General features: G+C 36.6%; 1 protein-coding gene across 1 annotated transcript in view; it reads left to right on the forward strand.

Moving 5' to 3' along the window:
• Nucleotides 1-19,318, forward strand: part of LOC115929584 (galectin-8-like) — a 37,801-nt gene extending 18,483 nt beyond the window's left edge. The window contains exons 3-9 of the mRNA XM_030999071.1: nucleotides 215-306; nucleotides 4,631-4,841; nucleotides 5,956-6,084; nucleotides 6,953-6,985; nucleotides 8,423-8,511; nucleotides 17,065-17,242; nucleotides 17,794-19,318. Coding sequence (XP_030854931.1) covers nucleotides 215-306; nucleotides 4,631-4,841; nucleotides 5,956-6,084; nucleotides 6,953-6,985; nucleotides 8,423-8,511; nucleotides 17,065-17,242; nucleotides 17,794-17,940 — 879 coding nt within the window. The 3' untranslated portion in view covers nucleotides 17,941-19,318. The remainder of the gene's footprint in view (nucleotides 1-214; nucleotides 307-4,630; nucleotides 4,842-5,955; nucleotides 6,085-6,952; nucleotides 6,986-8,422; nucleotides 8,512-17,064; nucleotides 17,243-17,793) is intronic.

A 19,318-nucleotide genomic window follows, 5' to 3' on the forward strand; every position in this document is an offset into this window, starting at 1 on the left:
GGGGGGGTCGAGTGAGGTTTGTGATGCAAAATATTTGCATAAAATCACAATGCCCCCAAAAGGAGCAACAACAAAAAAAGATAAGATTTTCAGAATAAAGCCCATTGGTTCTCTTCCAAAGTAAATCTTACAGCTTGTAAATGTAATCAAATGTTGTATTCTTCAGGTAAATTCTTACTCCTTCCCCTCTCTTTCTCTCTCTCTCTCTCTCCAGCCTTTCCCGTACATGAGCGCCATCTATGGAGGATCCATGGCTCCAGGGAGGATGATTTTCATCCAGGGATTTGTACCAGCAGGAGCTGACAGGTAGGTCCTTTAATTCTTAGTCCACTTTCACAGACCTCTATATGGTACCGAAGCTGTGACGTCATAAAAATCAATTTTTAGAATTTCTGAATTTTTTTCTTCATTTTCCGAAAGAGCATAAAAAATAATGTCCAAAAGTCGAAAACTAATTTAATATGTTAAGTATTGGCTCCTAACCATTAGGAGCCAGAGCATATAACACTGAGTTCCCATTGGAAATATATCTATTCAGATGGTTATATCTCAGCCAATACTTAACATATTAAATTGGTTTTCGACATTTGGACATTATTTTTTATGCTCTTTCGGAAAATGAAGAAAAAAATTCAGAAATTCTAAAAATAGAATTTTGATGACGTCACACTTCACCACTCTATATGCTCATCAATACTGATGTCAATGCCAGCCTGAGCACCTATAGCTTGATTGTACAAGACATATAGATGGTGATGATCGCTCTGCGGTCAATTTGTAACACCGACTAAATTCCAAACATTTAATCTTGCTCTAGATAACCCAAACCTTTTCTGAAACCCAATGGTTTTCGAATCTAAGAATAAGCCTGTATCTTTGATAATGTAAAGCCTGGTTTAAATGCTTTCATAGCAAACATCAATCACTGATACTTTAAATCCATAGACATATGCTCCTTTAAAACATTCTACCTGTAATGTTAATTTATATGCTTCACATTAGTGGTATTTGCGTGTTGATTCATGATAAGTAGAGCATGACAAATCAGTTGTGAAAGGAGATTCACTTCTTTTTTTGTTGTTATTAATGGTCATGGATTCGTTGAAGATGTTTGCTTTCCTGTGTGATTTATATTTATTCATTTTAAATGGTTTGTAATTACAAAATCATTGGCAGACAGATGGCCAAATTGGAGATTCTTTTACAATGATAATAGATCTTTGAAATACATACATTAATAACAATACATTAATATAAGTGAAAATGCAAAAAAAAGGCCTACAGCACTTTGATGTCTCACAATTTATCAGAGTCTGCAAAACCTTAGATTTAGAACCATATCGTATCAAACTGTAAATTTTTAGTATCGTTTTTTTTTTCACCAGTAATGCCTCGTTCACAGAGAAAGAAAAAGAATCAGAAATATCAGGATAAAGACCAGTTTCATTTACTTTACAATACATTTTTAATAAGATGAGATATAAATTATTAACCTTCATGTCTAGACTTCATCACATTTGCACAGTTACCAAGAATGAAACCTCTTCAATAGCATGTCTAGGTATTTTTTGGCATTCTCAAATACCGATGCTGTATTTTTACATGGCACTGGCATTGTGTAATGTTTGAATGGAATGTGCAGATTGCAAATGTGATGATTCAAGCAATACTTTACGAGGTCTAAAGTCTTGAGCTCTTATTGTTATCATGATAAAAACGTGTTGGATGGGCCTTAAGGCACTTTCGTTTTCTTTCTGTGCAGCTCAGGCGTCAGGATTGTTAAGCCTGTGCATGATTAGTATATAGACAGAGAGGAGACGTGTGTTTGCATATAGTACCAGGCATGTAAAAACAGTAATGAAAAGGGAACTGTTTCTGTTTTCACACTGGCAAAATTTTGCTTAACCCCGTACTATACATGTAGGTGGGGTTAAGGAGGGGTCTTAGCCCCACCTTATAGTCCGGGGTTGAGCTTATTCCACTTTCTGTTCAGACTCGTAATTACCAAAGTGCGCTAGCCCCACCTATAGTACGGGGTTAGCTAGCCCTGCAAATTGACAGGGCTAACCCCGCAATTGTGGTGCTAACTCCTGCTAACACCACAATTGCGGTGCCAAGCAAATGAATGAGAACAGAAACAAAAAATTGTCCGGTACTACGCAATGGAGCGTATCGCAGCTGGCCAGATGCGCAGTAAGAAGCCCACCGTCCAATCACTAGTCCGGGGCTAACAAATTGCAGTGAGAACAGCGTGAATTTTCTTATTCCGGAATAGGCGCTAGCCGAGTACAGGGGCGGTATTCTGAACCCTGTGTTATCTCTGATATTGTTGTATCTTTGAAGATAAGATAAAGTTGGTATTCTGAACATTGTTGTAACTTTTGTGTTATCTTTTGTTGTATCTTTTCTCTCATCTTATTGGCCGCGCCTGCGCTCATACTTTGGTGCGCTTGTAATTGTGCGTATTATTAATAAAGTGGCATTTAATTCTCATTTGCATATGCGCACGGGAGATAATATGTCGAGATAATTGGTATTCTGAAAGTTGTTGTATCTTTTATCTTATCTTATCTTGCATGGTATTTACAACAATATTTACAACAGGTAGGGGGTTGTTGTATCTTTCGTGGTGATATAATGGCGGCAATATTTTTTGCCCAGAACCAACTTCGTGCCAATAGACGAGTTAGAAGAAGATTGTGTGTTGACCGGAAACATCACAGATGAGAACTTTCTAAGATATTACATGCTAGGATAGGACTATTTTAATGCTCTCATCTTAACCAATATAGTGAAAGCGTGATTTGTCTTCATGATCCACATTCAACAGCGCATAATGATGACGCGCGTAATAAGTGCTCAAATAACTAATTACGCCCAAGATTAGTATGCGCTAGGCGCATCTTCAGATATGGCATAAAGTATTCCTATTGGTTGATCTACGTATCATGCTTATATAAAATAGATTTTGATTGGTAGGGTCCATAAAAATGGGCGTGTCATCAATGGTCAAAGATAAGATAGAGGCGGTCCTTCAAGAGATAACACAGGGATAAAACAATGTTCAGAATACCAACTTACAACAATATTAGCGCTGTGTTATCTCTGGAAGATACAACAAAAGATAACACAAAACTTACAACAATGTTCAGAATACCACCCCAGGACTAAAAACAGCGTGTGTGAAAAGCCAAAAAAGCTTGTCCGGGGTTAAGGATAGTACGGGGCTAAGCAAAGTATGGGGTTAAGCAAATACAGTGTGAAAAGAGTATAAGTGTATTCTCTGCTGTAGTAACTAGTGTTTGTTTCTTTTTTTTAGTGTGCTTTTCTAGTCTAAAGTTCAATAGTACGTCTGCTAGTGGTTTTAAATAGATATTTGTCAAATGCATGATGTCTTTAATAGAGGGGTGTGTTAGTGTACATAGTACAATGAGTTTAACACACATGGGATTTTATGGGAAGAGGCTCTCAGAAATAGTTCCTAGCTTTGGATAAGTATCTGTGAACTAGAGCTAGATGTACATATATTTCAATTCTACATGTAGCAGTTATGTAGCAGTTTCAGTCTAGTTTTTACTCACATACTCTGCAAATCATTTGTTTCCCTTTTTTTCTACAGGAAAATATGCCTGTAAAAGGTGCATTAAAAATAAGAAAAAAATTATAGTTGTTGTATACAAAATGTGATTTACATTTTCATATATTTTGTTTGAAATCCCTTTCAAAATCGTTCCATAGTATTCAAAGTAAGAATAAAGAAATCAAGACTTACACAGGGTGTCAAAACTAAAAATACATGTAGATGTGATTAAACATCAATTAAGTTAATGGTAGGAAATGTAGAATAGCTGAACTATAAACATGAGAAAGACAAAGAAATAGATGCAATACACATGCATGGTCTGATATAAGCTGTGAAGTAACTGCCTTTAAATAAATTTGTTTTTCAACAATTTTTCCCATTTTAGTTAATGTGTTGCTGGTCTAAACAACCCTGTCTAATGTATGGTTAGCAATCAAGAATGAAATCAAGCCACTTCCTCTTGAAAAGCAATCCATTACCAGAACTCACGTTTGGAATTATTAGCTACTGTAAACGCTATTTTTTTTGGTGAATTTTTTTTCGCGCTGGGCGACCCAAAACGTATTCGCTGGTTCTTAAATTCGCATTGCATGCAATTCAGCCTGTTCAAAACACGCATAATTAAGAAGTCATGCTTACCGGTATATTTTCGCGAGTTCTAACATTTGTGCTTGCCGATCTTAGCGCAAAATCTGTTGAAATTAATGTACTGCAATTATTACCACTTTTACAGTATGTTGTATTCTCTCTAAACCCCTCTCTCTCTCTCTCTCTCTTTCTCTCTCTTTCTCCATCTCTCTCCCTCCCTCCCTCTCCCTCTCTCCCTCCCCCTCTCTCCCTCCCTCCCTCTCTCCCCCTCCCTCTCTCCCCCTCCCTCTCTCCCCCTCCCTCTCTCCCCCTCCCTCTCTTTATATAAATTATATTTAAAATGTGAAGAGGAACAATGTCCAACGAGATGCAGAGTGAAAATAGTTGAAAATATGTCAATTCACAACGCTAGATTGCTAGGACTAATCTGAAGTTACTGGTTTTTCCCTTTCTGAATAGGTTCCACATTAACTTGCAGTGTGGCACCAGCACAAATCCAAGATCAGACGTAGCCCTGCACTTCAATCCCAGATTCGGGGCCAAGACGTGCGTGCGAAACACCCTTAAGAATCAGAAGTGGGGTGCTGAAGAGAGGGGCCAGTCTCATTTCCCTTTCAATTTCAACCAGAACTTTGAGATTATTATACTCTGTGAAGCAAACCAGTTCAAGGTATTGTAAAACTTTCAAGTTCCTAGAGTATAGTATTCTAATCTTAGTCCACTCCCTAGATTATGGTTAGGGCTAAATAAGCTGCAAAAATTACATATTCTGTTTAAAAATTTAGAGCATAATATTACATGGAGCTGTATATTGGCCTGTTGAACAATACTATCCTTTCCACAACTTATGTGAAGATATTGATTTCAAACTGGATCAACCAAAAAAATAAAAGTAAGTTGAACCAAAATGTTATGTTGGCCCGATTGTGCATCAATTTTTAAATGCAATGATACCCATTGGTACATTTTTTACATAATCTTTAGCACAATGTTTGCTTGACATACTAAGAATAATTGAATAGTCTCACAGAACCACACAAAACACTGTTTAATGAATTTAGATAAATATTAATGAATATTGCATCAAGATTTACTGGAGGTATTTCAATGAAAGAATTTTATTTTTCCAAAAAGAACTTATTTCACTATTTAATGCACTTGTCATTTGTAAGACGCACCTCTTGACCCCGGGAATGGTGCGTCATGGTTGCGTCATGTTCCCCAAAATCGCGACGCACAGTACCGTCATGGCCGCAAAATGTCCGTCACAATACTGACCCATATGTGCGTCATAGTAAGTCACTTTACCACGTTGCGTCATTTGGTGTGTCAATGGGACCGTCACTTTCTCCAAGCAGAAGTGTTTCTCAAATGTGCGTCATTGGCTAGTCATTTTCATGAAATGGTGTGTCATATGTTTGACTCAAATGTGCGTCGATGGAATGTAATGGTGTGTCACTTTCTGTGACGGAAGGTGCGTCATGGTATCAAAATGTACGACTCACATCGGTACAATGACGCACCATTCCCGGGGGTCAAGAGGTGCGTCTTACAAATGACAAGTGCATAACTTATATGTTCATGTATGTTACATGTACAGTATGTAATGTTTACGTTATGCAGGCCCCCGAGTTTGATAGTATTTCAATTTCTGACGGGGCAACCCTTTTGAATACCAAATAAATAAATAAATATAATTAAGTTGATAGATAACAGCATTGGTAGTAGGAAAAAGGAGGAAGAGACTATTAAAGAACATGCATTCCTCATTGTTTCTCCTGTAGGTTGCTGTGAATGGACAGCACTTCATTGAGTACAACCATCGCGTCAAGAACCTGAACCGTATCGATACCATTGCCATTGATGGCAAGGTACAGATTCACTCTATTAGGTTCCAAGGACAGTCTGCTGGGGTAAGTTCATGCTAGCTTGTTTAACCCATAATATTACTTAAGGCCGGAAGGTCTAAAAAACCCATCTAGCTTTTTATACTGCCACCAATTATTCTTATTTTCCTCCTACAGTTTCTTTTAAAAAGTACAACTGTATATTCAATGAACCATTAAAAATGGAAATTCAACAAAGAGATCACCAATTTGTATACAAAAAATGGCGATTATGAACTGTACATGTATGTCATGCCCGGCCCCCCAACTCCGTGATCGGAGGGATACCATGCGTGTTACCAAAATGTCCGGTAAAGGGGTACTTTTCATGCACCAAAGTCCGGCTCGTAGTACACAAAAGCCCGTTTTACACACCGGACTTAGGGGGTGTTTTCAAAAGGAGGGAACATGCATAGTATGCGTACCTTGTTCTCTTTAATGGACAGGACATTATGTACTGAATTAGATATAGACTCAAAATTTTCTCATATTTTTGTTGTTTCTTCTCATTTTATGCATAATGTGTAATTCCTAGCATTCTAGATCAAAAGATAATCCCAAAATGGAGACACTAATCTGTTATGGTTGAGCTCTAAACAGGTTTAATAAACATGAACATGTTTAGGGACTAATGTTATTGTAAATTAATCTTTAAAAGCTTCTGTGGTGATGATAGATTTGAGCAAGGTTTGTGGTTACATCACATACTCTTTTGACAACTAGTGTTAAAAAACAAATTATTGTAATCATGAATTTGTAATAACAAAAAAGCAATTCTTCATCATGTCTTTTATACATGTATATACAGGTTTAATGATATAATCCATGAATATTGTTGTTTGGGGTTTTCACCTCCATTAAGTTTGTTCTTTGTCTCTTGAATTTCATTCTACAGTACATCCATGGATCTGGCAGCATCCTTAACCCAGTAAGTTAATCATAATAATGTAGTCATGCAAGGGTGTCAGTAAAGGGGGACTTGAAAATTTGAGGACCATCATTAGCTGCTCTCAAGAAGGGCTTTACTGATATTGACAATTAATACTCTACAGCTCTTACTGTCTTTTCGTGGGCAGCTGGTGATACTTCCATATGAACAGAGATATTCACCCCTTAAAGATTTAAAAAAATGCCAGCACATTTTCTTTTTTTAATACCACACTTTCCCTCTTCCCCATCCAAAAGTTCCAGCAATAATAGGTGTGGCAACTTTCTTGTGAATGCTCCTCTCCTTTTATTAAAGGAATCTAAAATGTCTTAGTCTCAAATATGGTCTTCACACCTTTTTCAATTACTATCCATACTTTCTGTGTACGTGTGCAACTGTGCATCTGGGAATTATGTAGGACTACAAGAGGAAGAATCCTACATGTTCTTAGTGTCTTGAGCCGGATAGGATATCCTGCTGTGCCTCTGAGGTTGATCAAGGCACAATGTATGTCAGGAAGGAAAAAGTGTTTGTCATTCTTGGATGTTTGCTGGTAGGAAATACATGTAGATCGCTTACATGAAAATGGACATTAAGTCCTGTTTGTTTATTTATTGGAGGCTTGAGGTATGAGCTGTTGATGCCTTTCTCAGAAATAACATCATTTTGGTTGGCCTGTGGTGCAAAGATGGTTAACCAAAGAGGATATGATGTTTTTAAAATAAGGTCGTGTTCATTTTGATTTACATGTGGTTTGCAAAAGATATTATAGACTATACAAAGGCAAGCGAAAAGTGGGCCTGTCAATTCTTATCAAAGGTGCAAAAGTATTTATTAGAATCTCAATTTTTGTTAAAGTGTACCAATCACTGCCAAATTAAAAATAATATCTACATGAATGTGTAAAATCGACTCAAAAGATATCTCTTTACAGAAGTAATATATGAAGTTCATATTTCAGTATAGTGACATTGACCCCCTGACATTCAGACCAAAATATATATATATATATTGTGTGTGTGATTGGTACACCTTTAATCCTGAATATTTATTTCCAGTTCATATTGTGAATATAATTGATAAAATCAATAAAATGCCTGAAGTGGTAAGATAACAAATTTGATAGATTTCTTGTAAGTAGTAGTAGTTCTCTTCAGACCATCATAAATGAAATGGCACTTTTTTGTCTGCCGAGTTAGTTATCTTATCGTTTTTATTTTATCATGTATGCTCCATGCACTAACAACTGTTATCCATCTGGGGACAATAATCAGGAGAATAATTGAAATAAGTAGTCGAGAGGAAAGAGGAGGCAATTTACATTATTTGAAATCTTGTGCTCTCTGTGTTCTATTCATATATTGAGAGAAGTGCATGTTGCTCATAAAGGTAGACTGCATTCACATATATGTACATCTGGTATATTTTGATTGACAGTCTATGCCACATACCGGACCAGTGGTGGGTGGAATGACTCCGGGCAGACTTATCTTCCTCAGTGGGAAAGTACGAGCCAACCCAGATAGGTAAGAAAAGGGCAATGGAGAAAATGGAAGAAAGAAATATAGTCAATCATTTTGAAATCACACATGGTAGGGTGAGAAAAAGAAGAATATGTTGAAGTAATACTTGCACAATCATTTTTTTTTTACATTGTTTTAGAGCATTTCCTTTCAAGTTGATTTATTTGAAAAACCTAGTTTATGCATATGTTTTATATTGTACAGCATGTCCATCTTAAGGTTGATGATCATACCATCACAGACCTGCCAACCAGTACGATTTAGTTGTATTTAGTACGATTTTTTGAAGCAAATACGACAGTACGATTTTTCTCAATAAAATACGATTTTCAAAACAAACAAACAAAAAAAAAAAAAAAAAAAAAAAAAAAAAAAACTTTATTTTATGTGTGTGTGTGCCATTTTAAATGGCAAAATGCCCATTCTGTCCTGTAAAGTATCCTACAAGCATCTCACATCAGCAATTTGGGGATGTTCATTGGTTCATCAAACACACCAGTTGTGACGAAATTATGCATATTCAACCAATGATCCATAAAAAAAATTCTTCCTGTATGTAGGAACTGTAAGAGGCATTGATCAGCGTAACAGTCCGTGTTTATTTTTAAAAATACAACTTTTGGGATTAAAGAATACAGTTTTTGAACTCCAGAGGTTGGCAGGTCTGCCATCATTTTACCTGCGCCATCTGTTCAAATATCAGGTGTTATCTATATGTCAGATCATGTTTCAAATTAATCAAAATCTGTTAATTTCCACTTACGTATCCTCAGTAGAATAAGGAAGTTCATAAATAAAGATTCTTCTCATGCAATCGTAAGATCTCTCGTTTTGTCTCCTCAAGATTATTATCCCCTCGCCGACAAAGTCGGAGGGGAGCTGCCGTCCGTCCTCCCTTCCGTGCGTCCGTCCGTCCGTAACAACTTTGGTTTCCGATCAATAACTTCAGTAATGTTTGACGGATTTTAATGAAATTTGATATGAAGGTACATGATATCAAAATACAGGCTAAGTTTGATTTTGGAGTAAGTAGGTCGAAGGTCATAGCTCATTAAATATGCGAAAATATGCGAATCTGGTTTTCATTTGATAACTTCAGGCGCGGATCCAGGATTTTCCAATAGGGGAGGCCGGAAATTTGAAAATCGCGCAGACCATTATTTCAACTCAACTTCCCAATACTGACAAGGTCATAATAAAAGCACCGTACCGGTACATATAAGCAAGCACAATTTTGAAAAGGGGGCAGGCTCAAGTCACGTCTCTTGTTCGATATCAACATTCCCGGAGTTTAAGTTATGCGCGAGCAAAATTTTTGACATTTTCATCGGGGGGGGGGGGCTAAATCCACTTGCTAAAATATTAATTTTCTGGGTTCACAATTTGGCGAGCGACCGAAGCAAGCGAGTGAAAAATTGAGCATATGTATGTTGTAAAAGTTTTATTTATCCCCAAAATACGCGAGATAAGACATGAAAAATGCATATTCGGTCAGCTCGTAATTTGTAAAATTGCGGGGAAAGAGAGGCTGTACCCGGCATTAACTGCAAGAAATTAAATTTGAATGCCTGTGGAGTACATAAAGAAACAGCTCTAGCTACAACCATGATTACAATTAGAGACTGTCAAACTACATGTATATCTAACACTTTCTTTATATCTTTACATATTTATATTCATGAATTACTTTATCACTCTTGTTCGCTTATAAAATTCCTACATGCTAAGTTATCTGCTATAACTATGATTACAATGAAAACTTCCATTTATTTTGAAATTCAAAATAATTACTTGTGGTGCTATATGTGTTTCATGACTGTCAAAATATATTTAACACTTTCTTTATATCTTTACATATTTATATTCATGAATGACTTCATCACTAACGGTTCGCTTAAAAATACTGTTGTGCTGAGTTGTTTGTTACCACCATTATTGCAAAGTGAACTTCCTTTTATGTGGAAATCCAGAACAATTAACTTGTGTTGCTCTGTATGTGTTTCATGACCGTCATAAAATATTAAACCATTTCTTTATGCTTCTTTATATCTTTGCAGATTTATATTACTTTATCACTCTCGATCGCTTACAAATACTAACATGCTCATATTACTCCATATTCATATGAATACAATATAAATATTTTTAACAAATCCGCATCACCACCACTGTTACATGCAGCCTTGCAGGCCCCGCAGTTTTTCAAAGTACAATCAGGTAGAGTGTAGCGAGCGAAGCGAGTGAGGCGTAAATTGGCGTCCAGGGGAAAACCCCAGCGGGGGGGTCAAGGGTGGACCCCTCGGAAGCTCAGGAGTTTTAGGAATTTAATTACGGTCAGATGAGCATATTTTGATACCTTATTTGTCACATTAGCAGGTCACTAATTAGCGTGGGGTCCAGGGGACTAAGCCACATGAAGCTCAGGGGTTTCAGGTATTTAATAATGGTCAGATGAGCATCCAGGGGACTGACTTAGGGCATCTGGTGGGGTTGAGAGGGTGGAGCCCTCGCAAGCTCAGGGGTTTTAGCTATTTAATTGCGGTCAGATGGGCATATTTTGATACCTCATTAATTTTGTGGCACTGGCAGGTCACAATTTTTCTTTCTTCCTTTCTTTCTATTTTAATATCTTACACATACTTTTTTTTAGTGAGGTGGTGGCTCGAGCCCCCCAACCCCGCCGTTCCTCGGGTCCTGACATGTAGGCTACTAAATTAGAAAATTTTGACCTGACTGAAAACTTGGGAATTTGTCATTTTCCAGCAAACAGATAAAAAAGTATAATTTACAAAACAGTATCAAAATATCACGGAAAATCATGTAATTTCAGCAAAATTTGAAAGTCATCGGTATCGATTTAGAAATAAACCATGTTTGAATTTTATTTGGGGCACGCCCCAAAGCCCCCCCCCCCCCAAACCCATCAGTATGCCAGTGCGGCCCTCCCTTGTCATGTTCTATAAACACAGGCCAGGCCATGGTGGAAAAGTCTTCTTCCCTGGAATAGGATACCAATGGAGGCCTAATGTGTAGAAGAGTTCCCAACCTATAAACGTTATAATGAAAACTTATGGTAAGCAAAAAACCCACTGTACTCTTCATAAGAGATTAGGGGTGGGATCAGGGATGGTGGTGGTTGAAACCTTCGATACAGGGTTTGCACATGACATCTCGATCACTTCGTGACGATAAACCCGAAGGTTATACAAATTGAATTCTTCCCATCCGTCACAGACAACTCGCAATAAAAATATTAATAACAATGAAGTATGGCAAACGCAAGGGACTAATTTTTTTTTTAATGGCCTTCGCCCTAGGTTGCGCTCATTATCGGCTCACTCCCCATGTACCCACACCAGGCATGAAGGGATGATATGGGGACTGTGTCTTTTCATCCATTCCTCAGCCTTTGTGGGACTCAATCACTTCCTTTCTTCATGAGACTACAATCTAGAACATGTCAAATAATGCCTCAAAACATACCTATTTTGGCAAGTGTGAAAAATACTCTCTTCAATGGAGGGGTCTGTGCCTTTGAACATTCTTTAATTAGAAAAATGTCGCCATATAAACGGTGTAAATTATCATTAGCGTAACTACCATCACCATTATCATCAATATCATCTCCCCTCCCCCCTTTTAAAATTTTCTTTTTTTCTTCTTTTTCCCAAGCTGATATACGCATACCACAAAATTAAATAACGAACATAACCGGATATCATAAAATTGATGTTTAAAAAAACCTGCGAGAATTTGACCTTATTACATTTTTAAAACTAAAATGTTACTGATTGAGCTAACTTGATTAACAATCTATATCATGTTATTTCTTATCTAATCTATATACTACATCATATCATAATTTACCCATATCATATATTCTCATAGTAATAACATATTGGTTTTATCATAATCATACCTTGTCACATCAATACTACATCACATCTTTTCTTTTCATGATATAATATCATTGGATCATTGAAGGTAAGGAATAAACCAGGAATGACGCTTTGAATTGCATAGGTAGAGCTTGAAAATCAAGCTGCAATTTTATTCAATCTGTGAATGCAAAAGAGACACAAAAGGATCATAAATACATGTACAATCTTTGCACATATAAATGAAGACTGATATGTCCAAACATCAACTAAGCTAATGAAAGCTAAATGCCTACATCAAATTAACTGTATCAACTTCAAGCTCGACATATACTATCATTGAATCAACAGATAAACAAATCTAGAAGTTTCTGACAGTGCGTTTTCTATGAGCTGTTCTGAAACTGAAATCAAGTCAAATCATTACTTTAACTCCCTGAAATGTGTAGTGTAACCTCATTATAACAAACTCACTAAGACTAAGGAAACTTCCCCGCTAAATACGAAGACTAATCTAAACATCACCGAAACAACGTCTCGTTAATCAAATGTAAGATTAAACCCCTAGTCCTTTGTTTACATCATAACTCACAAACTTCCATTTATAGAGCAAACATTCCAGTTTATAAGCTTACTCTGTTTTGTTCATTCATGTCTTTACTAACTCAACTTTCTCAATTAAACTATCACTCTAAATGGCCAACAATAAGCCCCAGCTTAAATCATGTATTAAACCACCTGAATACATTGTATTAAACATATCTACATAGATGAAGCGGTATTTAACATCGCGTCTGTATGTTATGCATTGTCATTTCTAAAAACAATAAGACCTCCAATGTAACTCATACAACATAGACCCTATCCCTATATAATTTTGTGCATAGCGATTTATAAACCGTACTCGGTACACATTGATTATGTAATATCATTTTTCCTCAAAAACCTGACCAAAACACATTCTTAAATCACCACATATCAAAAGCATGATATTTTAAAGATAAACTTACTTCTATGGCGACATTTCCTGGCTAACTAAAACAACATAGTAAGACTTTCGTCTCCCGTGGATCCTTTCCTAACGAAAGAAACATGGCATCTGCGAACACATCGCTCTGAACTAGAATTAGCATAAATTCGCTCTGAACTAGAATTAGCATAAATTCCATACGCACTATGGTAGACGTAAATTAAGCTACGGTGTCTTCTGAATTAAAAGGAAAGTAATTCAGCTAACTCCTGGTTTGTCAACAAACCAATCATAATAATTATTATATCATATTCATATAATATCTTTTCATAAAAAACATTATATTCTTGCATCATATGATATCGTATCTTATAATAAATATTTAGCTATCATTTTGTGCAATGTTAAGTCAAGTGATATCACATGAATGCAATAACATAAAGATATCATATTTAGATCATGATCATATTATGTTATGTAATATCAAATTATCAATCATGTCGATCATATCTCCTTTGTATCATGATATTCATACGATTGTGCCGGTAAAGTGTTAATTTGATTTCTTCAATCGTTAAGAGTTCATTTTACTGTACAAGTGTTGCCGTAATTATATCTCGCATTTATAATTTTGTTGGATTTCTTTTTTGTCTTCGATTTTCTTACTTACTTTCAAAATAATTTTTCAACCTTAAATTCCTGCAAAATTCAGAACCATCTTATTTTATGAAACCACGGACGTAGTAAAAAAGTTAATGTCAAGGATTTGTATTTCAATTGTTTTAATCAGCAACAATATACTCTCTTAGAGTAGGTTGGATAGAAACTTTATAGTGGAAAAAATGCATCAGTATAAACAAACTTGACACTTCCGTGGCGTGGGAAAGTGGTGTACCCTATTGTTCTGGGGAAAAACAAATCCTGATCAATGAATTTCTCGTCAAATTATTGACGTTTGCATGTGTCTCTTGCGATAACCAACAGATGGAGCGTTCTCTTTTATACAAATATTGTTGTATTAACAAAAAAAATCCACACTGTAGGCCTAGGCATGCATACATGTACATCACACGCAATAGATCCAAGATTACCAGCGAGAGCCCCCCCCCCCCCCCCACCTTCAGAATCGTATAGGGCCGCTGCTATTATCTCTCAGGAAAGTACCCTATATAGTACATGTGCGTTTCTTCACCGTGTGCGTAGGCCATTTAAGGGTTTTCGAGGGTAGATTTTCCAAATACGAACTTGTTAGATGCTTATAATTTGTTTTTAATGTAATGGTAGTTGACATATTATAGCACAGGGCCCGTATTCAATAAACTTCTTAAGCATGAAATCTAAGTACTAAGTACTAAGAAAAAATCTTAGCCAAAAATCGTATTCTATAACAGCATTGGGGACTAAGAAATTTGCCTTAAGATTAAGAAGGATTCTTAGATTTTATCTAAGAAAAAGGGCTTAAATAGCATGTCGTATTCTAATACAATCGAGATATCTAAGATAAATAAGAAATCTACCCTATATTTAAGCATACTACGAGGATACTTAAATGGGGCTTTGGCACCGGCAGCTCAGTGCAGCTGCTGCAAGCAACCACTTCGGGTTTCGATCAAATGGAATAAAAACAATGCATGCAGCGCGAGCGCAGGTTATTAGTTGACCTATATATCAACGTAAGCTTCGCGTGCGCGTGCGCGTCGACGGCGCAGCGCGCAGGAGCGCCATATAAAGGCACTGTACTTGTTTATGTTTGTTTGTACACAAAGTACAACTAAATAACACTAAATTATGACATGGCTGTCGTATTGGCGCTAAAATATGGAAACAGGGAATAATGTGCAATAGGCATAATATTAGGTGAGACAAAAAATTTGTTATATTATGAGTCTGATAAAGGTTACATCTAGCCATGATTTGATTAATTTTAGGCTAGCATAACAGTAGACGATGTAAAAACAAAGGGTAGCTCCAAATCCAATGCTAGCGCTGGTCGGCCGGCTAGCGACAGCGCTCCCTTCATACTCACAGACCCTGCGGCTGCGACATAAGTAAGCCCGGTTGGGTTCTTTGAAGATGTTTGACAGAAAAGTTTAAAAAACCTACAGTGGATGTTAGATCTAGACTCAGGGGGGTCTTGACTAGACTGTTTTAGTGTCAGTTGGTTAATCCCGAAACAATTATGTGAGCATCGTTCCTCCTCCCTTACGCTCTATCTCCCATACATGTTAGTGTAATTTTCGTGCGGTGCGATTTTTATTTTAACACGCAAATTACATAGGCAAATTGAGTTGCAATTAATTCACTCGAGTCGACCACATTAACTTTCCAACATGACGTCATCGGGTCTAAGAATTTGTCTTATCTTTCGTCTTAGCTAAGACAAACTACTTTACGTGTTTAGAATACGGCTGAGGCAGCTTTCTTAGCCTAGACAAATTCTTAGACATTTTCTTAGACTTAAGAAAAATGTCTTAGAAGTTTATTGAATACGGGCCCAGGAAACCATTTATCCATGCGTGTATCAAGGCTTTTCCAATAGGGGGGATGGGGGGGGGCGGAAATTTGAAAATCGCACAGACCGTTATTTGATTAATTCAAGATTCCAATACTGACAAGGTCATAGAAGCATCGTACCGGTAACTACCAGCAGGCACAGGCTTTGGAAAGGGGGCAGGCTCATGCCACGTCACTGTCACTTTAATTTTGAAATTTGTTATCCAATAATACAAAAGATATATCATGAGTGCTTTTTTACATGAACCCTTTTTTAATAAATATATTATGCTGGATTCCGATCCAGATTGCACAACCTAAAATGATAAGATGGTCATCCCCAGTACGCTTGCAGTTCTCAATTATGTGCACCCCTTCCTCCTTATTCCCTCATCCATCATTGCCATCACTGCCATTTTACATATATGGCCGGCCCCCTCTTCTATAAAGGCTCCCAAGACTTTTGGAATAACCCAAAATGTTCTGATTACCATACTGCTGCTCTTTGGAGGGGCCGGGCGCGGCCTTTTCAGAAGTATTTTTATACGAACCTTTTTAGGCACTACTGCTTAAAATAAACAAGCATGCTTATAATTTTTTGAAAATAAGCTGAGTTCCGACTCAGTTGTGCACAACCTAAAAATTAGAATATGGTCAGCCCACCCCCCCCCCCTGCCTCCATGCGCGCGCATTTCAGACGCACATACCCCCCCCCCCCCCCAAGTTTTTCCCATTTTCGTCGTTATTGTCACTAAGTGTCATTTCCTTGTCTTTCTTCCTTTCTCACCCAACTTCTCTCTTCTTTCTCTTTTCTCTTTCTCTTTCTCTCTCTCTTTCTTTTCTTTTCTATCATTTTTCTTCTCTATTCTTTTATCTTCTCCTTTCTTTTTTCTCTTCTTTTCCTCTTTTTTTTTTCCTTCTCTTTTTTTGTTGGCGCTGTCAATTGGGGTGGCCGCGGCTTTCGGCTCCCCCTTGGATCCGCCACTGAACTTGAGTAATGTTTGACGAATTTTAATGAAATGTAATATGAAGGTACATGGTATCAAAATCAGCCTAATTTCGATTTCTGAGTATGTAAGTCAAAGGTGAAAGGTCATAGCTCATTAACTATGCAAAACCACTGAATTATGTGAAATGAATAAGGCCTCTTATTATTCAGATATTATATTTGTTATGTTAGTTGAAAGGATTTTATTGTATTTGTTTATGTGACAGGTTTCATGTGAACCTACAGTGCGGTGCTGGTGTCAAGCCTCGCCCAGACATTGCGCTCCACTTTAACCCTCGTTTCCAAGCTCAGACGGTGGTACGCAACACACTGCAGAACCAGTCTTGGGGAAGTGAAGAGAGGAATGCCTCCTATTTCCCATTCGCTCCTAATGGATTCTTCGAGGTATATATCTCTTCTGCTTTTTCTTTCCATCTCTGTCTCTTTCTCCCTCTTTTTCCTATATGATCTTGCTGTGCATCTTAATTTTAATAATAAAGCTCATGTGTAGTTTTTTGTAAACTTCCCAAACTTGTCTTTAGATTTATGTTAGTATAGAAGAGCAAGATACAAAACATTCTACATGTAAGCTTGTGTAAAGTGTTTCTGGTGATACAACATTTGCTATTGCAACAAAGCTCTTAGGTTCATTTTAGTCAAAGACATAAATGTAGGGTAAGGACTTTGGTCGTGCTTCACTTTGAGGTTAGGTTTACGTGTAGGGTTATGGTTAGGGGTAGAGTGAGGATGAGTAATTGGTCTAGAATTCAAGTTGGGATTTTGATTATAGTTCACAAGTTACTGCCTAGTACGTGTCGCTGGAACATGCATTGTACAATAGTTTTTTCTCCATAAGTGGAGTAATAAACAGATAAGAAGTGAAAAGGATTATAAATCCTCATGAGGCTCTAACTTTTCATGAATTTTAATAATACATCCTTCACCACCTTTTTCAGCTGATCATCTTGTGTGAGATGAACTCCTTCAAGATTGCAGTCAATGGCCAGCACTTCCTGGAGTACGCTCATCGTCTTCCATTGCAGAACGTCAACACCCTGGTCATTGATGGTGCTGTCGACATCCACCAGATCCGCTTCCAGTAAATCACAAAAGTTCTACAAAAATCAGGGAATTTCCCACCCTAGAGCAATTAGTGTGAATGTAGTTGAGAAAATGTTTCTGCAAAGGATGCACCATTTGAGATGGTTTTGTTGATGGTTATGAATAACTACCAACAACATTTATTTGTATTAATGTAGTTGAAAAGAAGAAAATAGACAAACCAGTACTAAACTGAGGAAAGGCTTTTTCAAGTAAAAGATTTATATAGCCATGGATAATGTATATCAGATTTATTCTTACAGCCAGCATTGGTGCCTTTACAGTAGAAGGTATTTTGTATGAAGTACTATCTTTAATCAAACAATAATAAAGAAAATGTATACTTTTTACATCTGTGATCTTCATTTCATTTGTTATTAGTTTAGTGATTCTTTTAATTTGCTGACATTTTATAGTATGTTACAGTAATCAGGCAAATTATGTATTATGTGTATTACATAGATAGTGAAAAATTCAAGGTGTTAACAATAGAACTCCATTACGAACCTCCCATTTTATACATCTCAAATCACATATGAATGTTGACAAGTTCATGTATGGTATAACTGAAGTGTACCAATTACTAACAAATATTTTGCTCTGTATGTTTAGGGACCCATGTCGCCATTTTTATATTCAAAACTAGAGTTTCAAATGTTTGTTCTTTAAAGAGATATTGCAAGTATAAATGAACCCTACTTCACATAATACTCGTGAGTAGACTATTCAATGCACGTACACGCTCGCAGAGAATAACACCCGCACAGAACCCCAAGTCTGACTCAGCTTACACGTCAGGGTTCTTTGTCCTTTATTTTCTTCATACTCCTTTACCTTTGGCCCATAGAATGCCTGGTAAAAAATATTGGTCGATTTTAAATACATGTAGTAATAATAATAATACAATATAACAGAGCATTTTCATAAAGCACATACAAATCACTTAATATATACTCTCTCGCCGTAGATAATTATTTTCACAGGTTATTGGCACACTTCAAAAATGGGATGTTATATTAAAGGTTATCGTTTTCCCCAATTTTGTTGATTATTGCAATGTTGATTTATCTTGCCTATGATTGAAAGAAGTAAAAATGAATCAGATGAAAGCCAGAAGGATGTTAAATGAGTTCAACGTCCTTCTCAATCCCAGTAGACAATCTATTTTTGTGAATATTTAGTCATTGATTTAAGTTACAGACATGATTACGTATTGATAGTACATTACTTAAGGTTTCATATGAATCTAGAAACTCAAGATTTGTTATTTTTTTCAATATTTTTAAAAATATAGTTATAGATATATAGTTATAGATATATGCTATTTTAATTAAACATATAACTTTTCTTTATTGTTTCAATAAATTCATATCAAATACA

The sequence above is a fragment of the Strongylocentrotus purpuratus genome, unplaced genomic scaffold (genome assembly GCF_000002235.5).
Source record: "Strongylocentrotus purpuratus isolate Spur 01 unplaced genomic scaffold, Spur_5.0 spur5_scaffold_5, whole genome shotgun sequence".
NCBI classification, from domain to species: domain Eukaryota; kingdom Metazoa; phylum Echinodermata; class Echinoidea; order Camarodonta; family Strongylocentrotidae; genus Strongylocentrotus; species Strongylocentrotus purpuratus.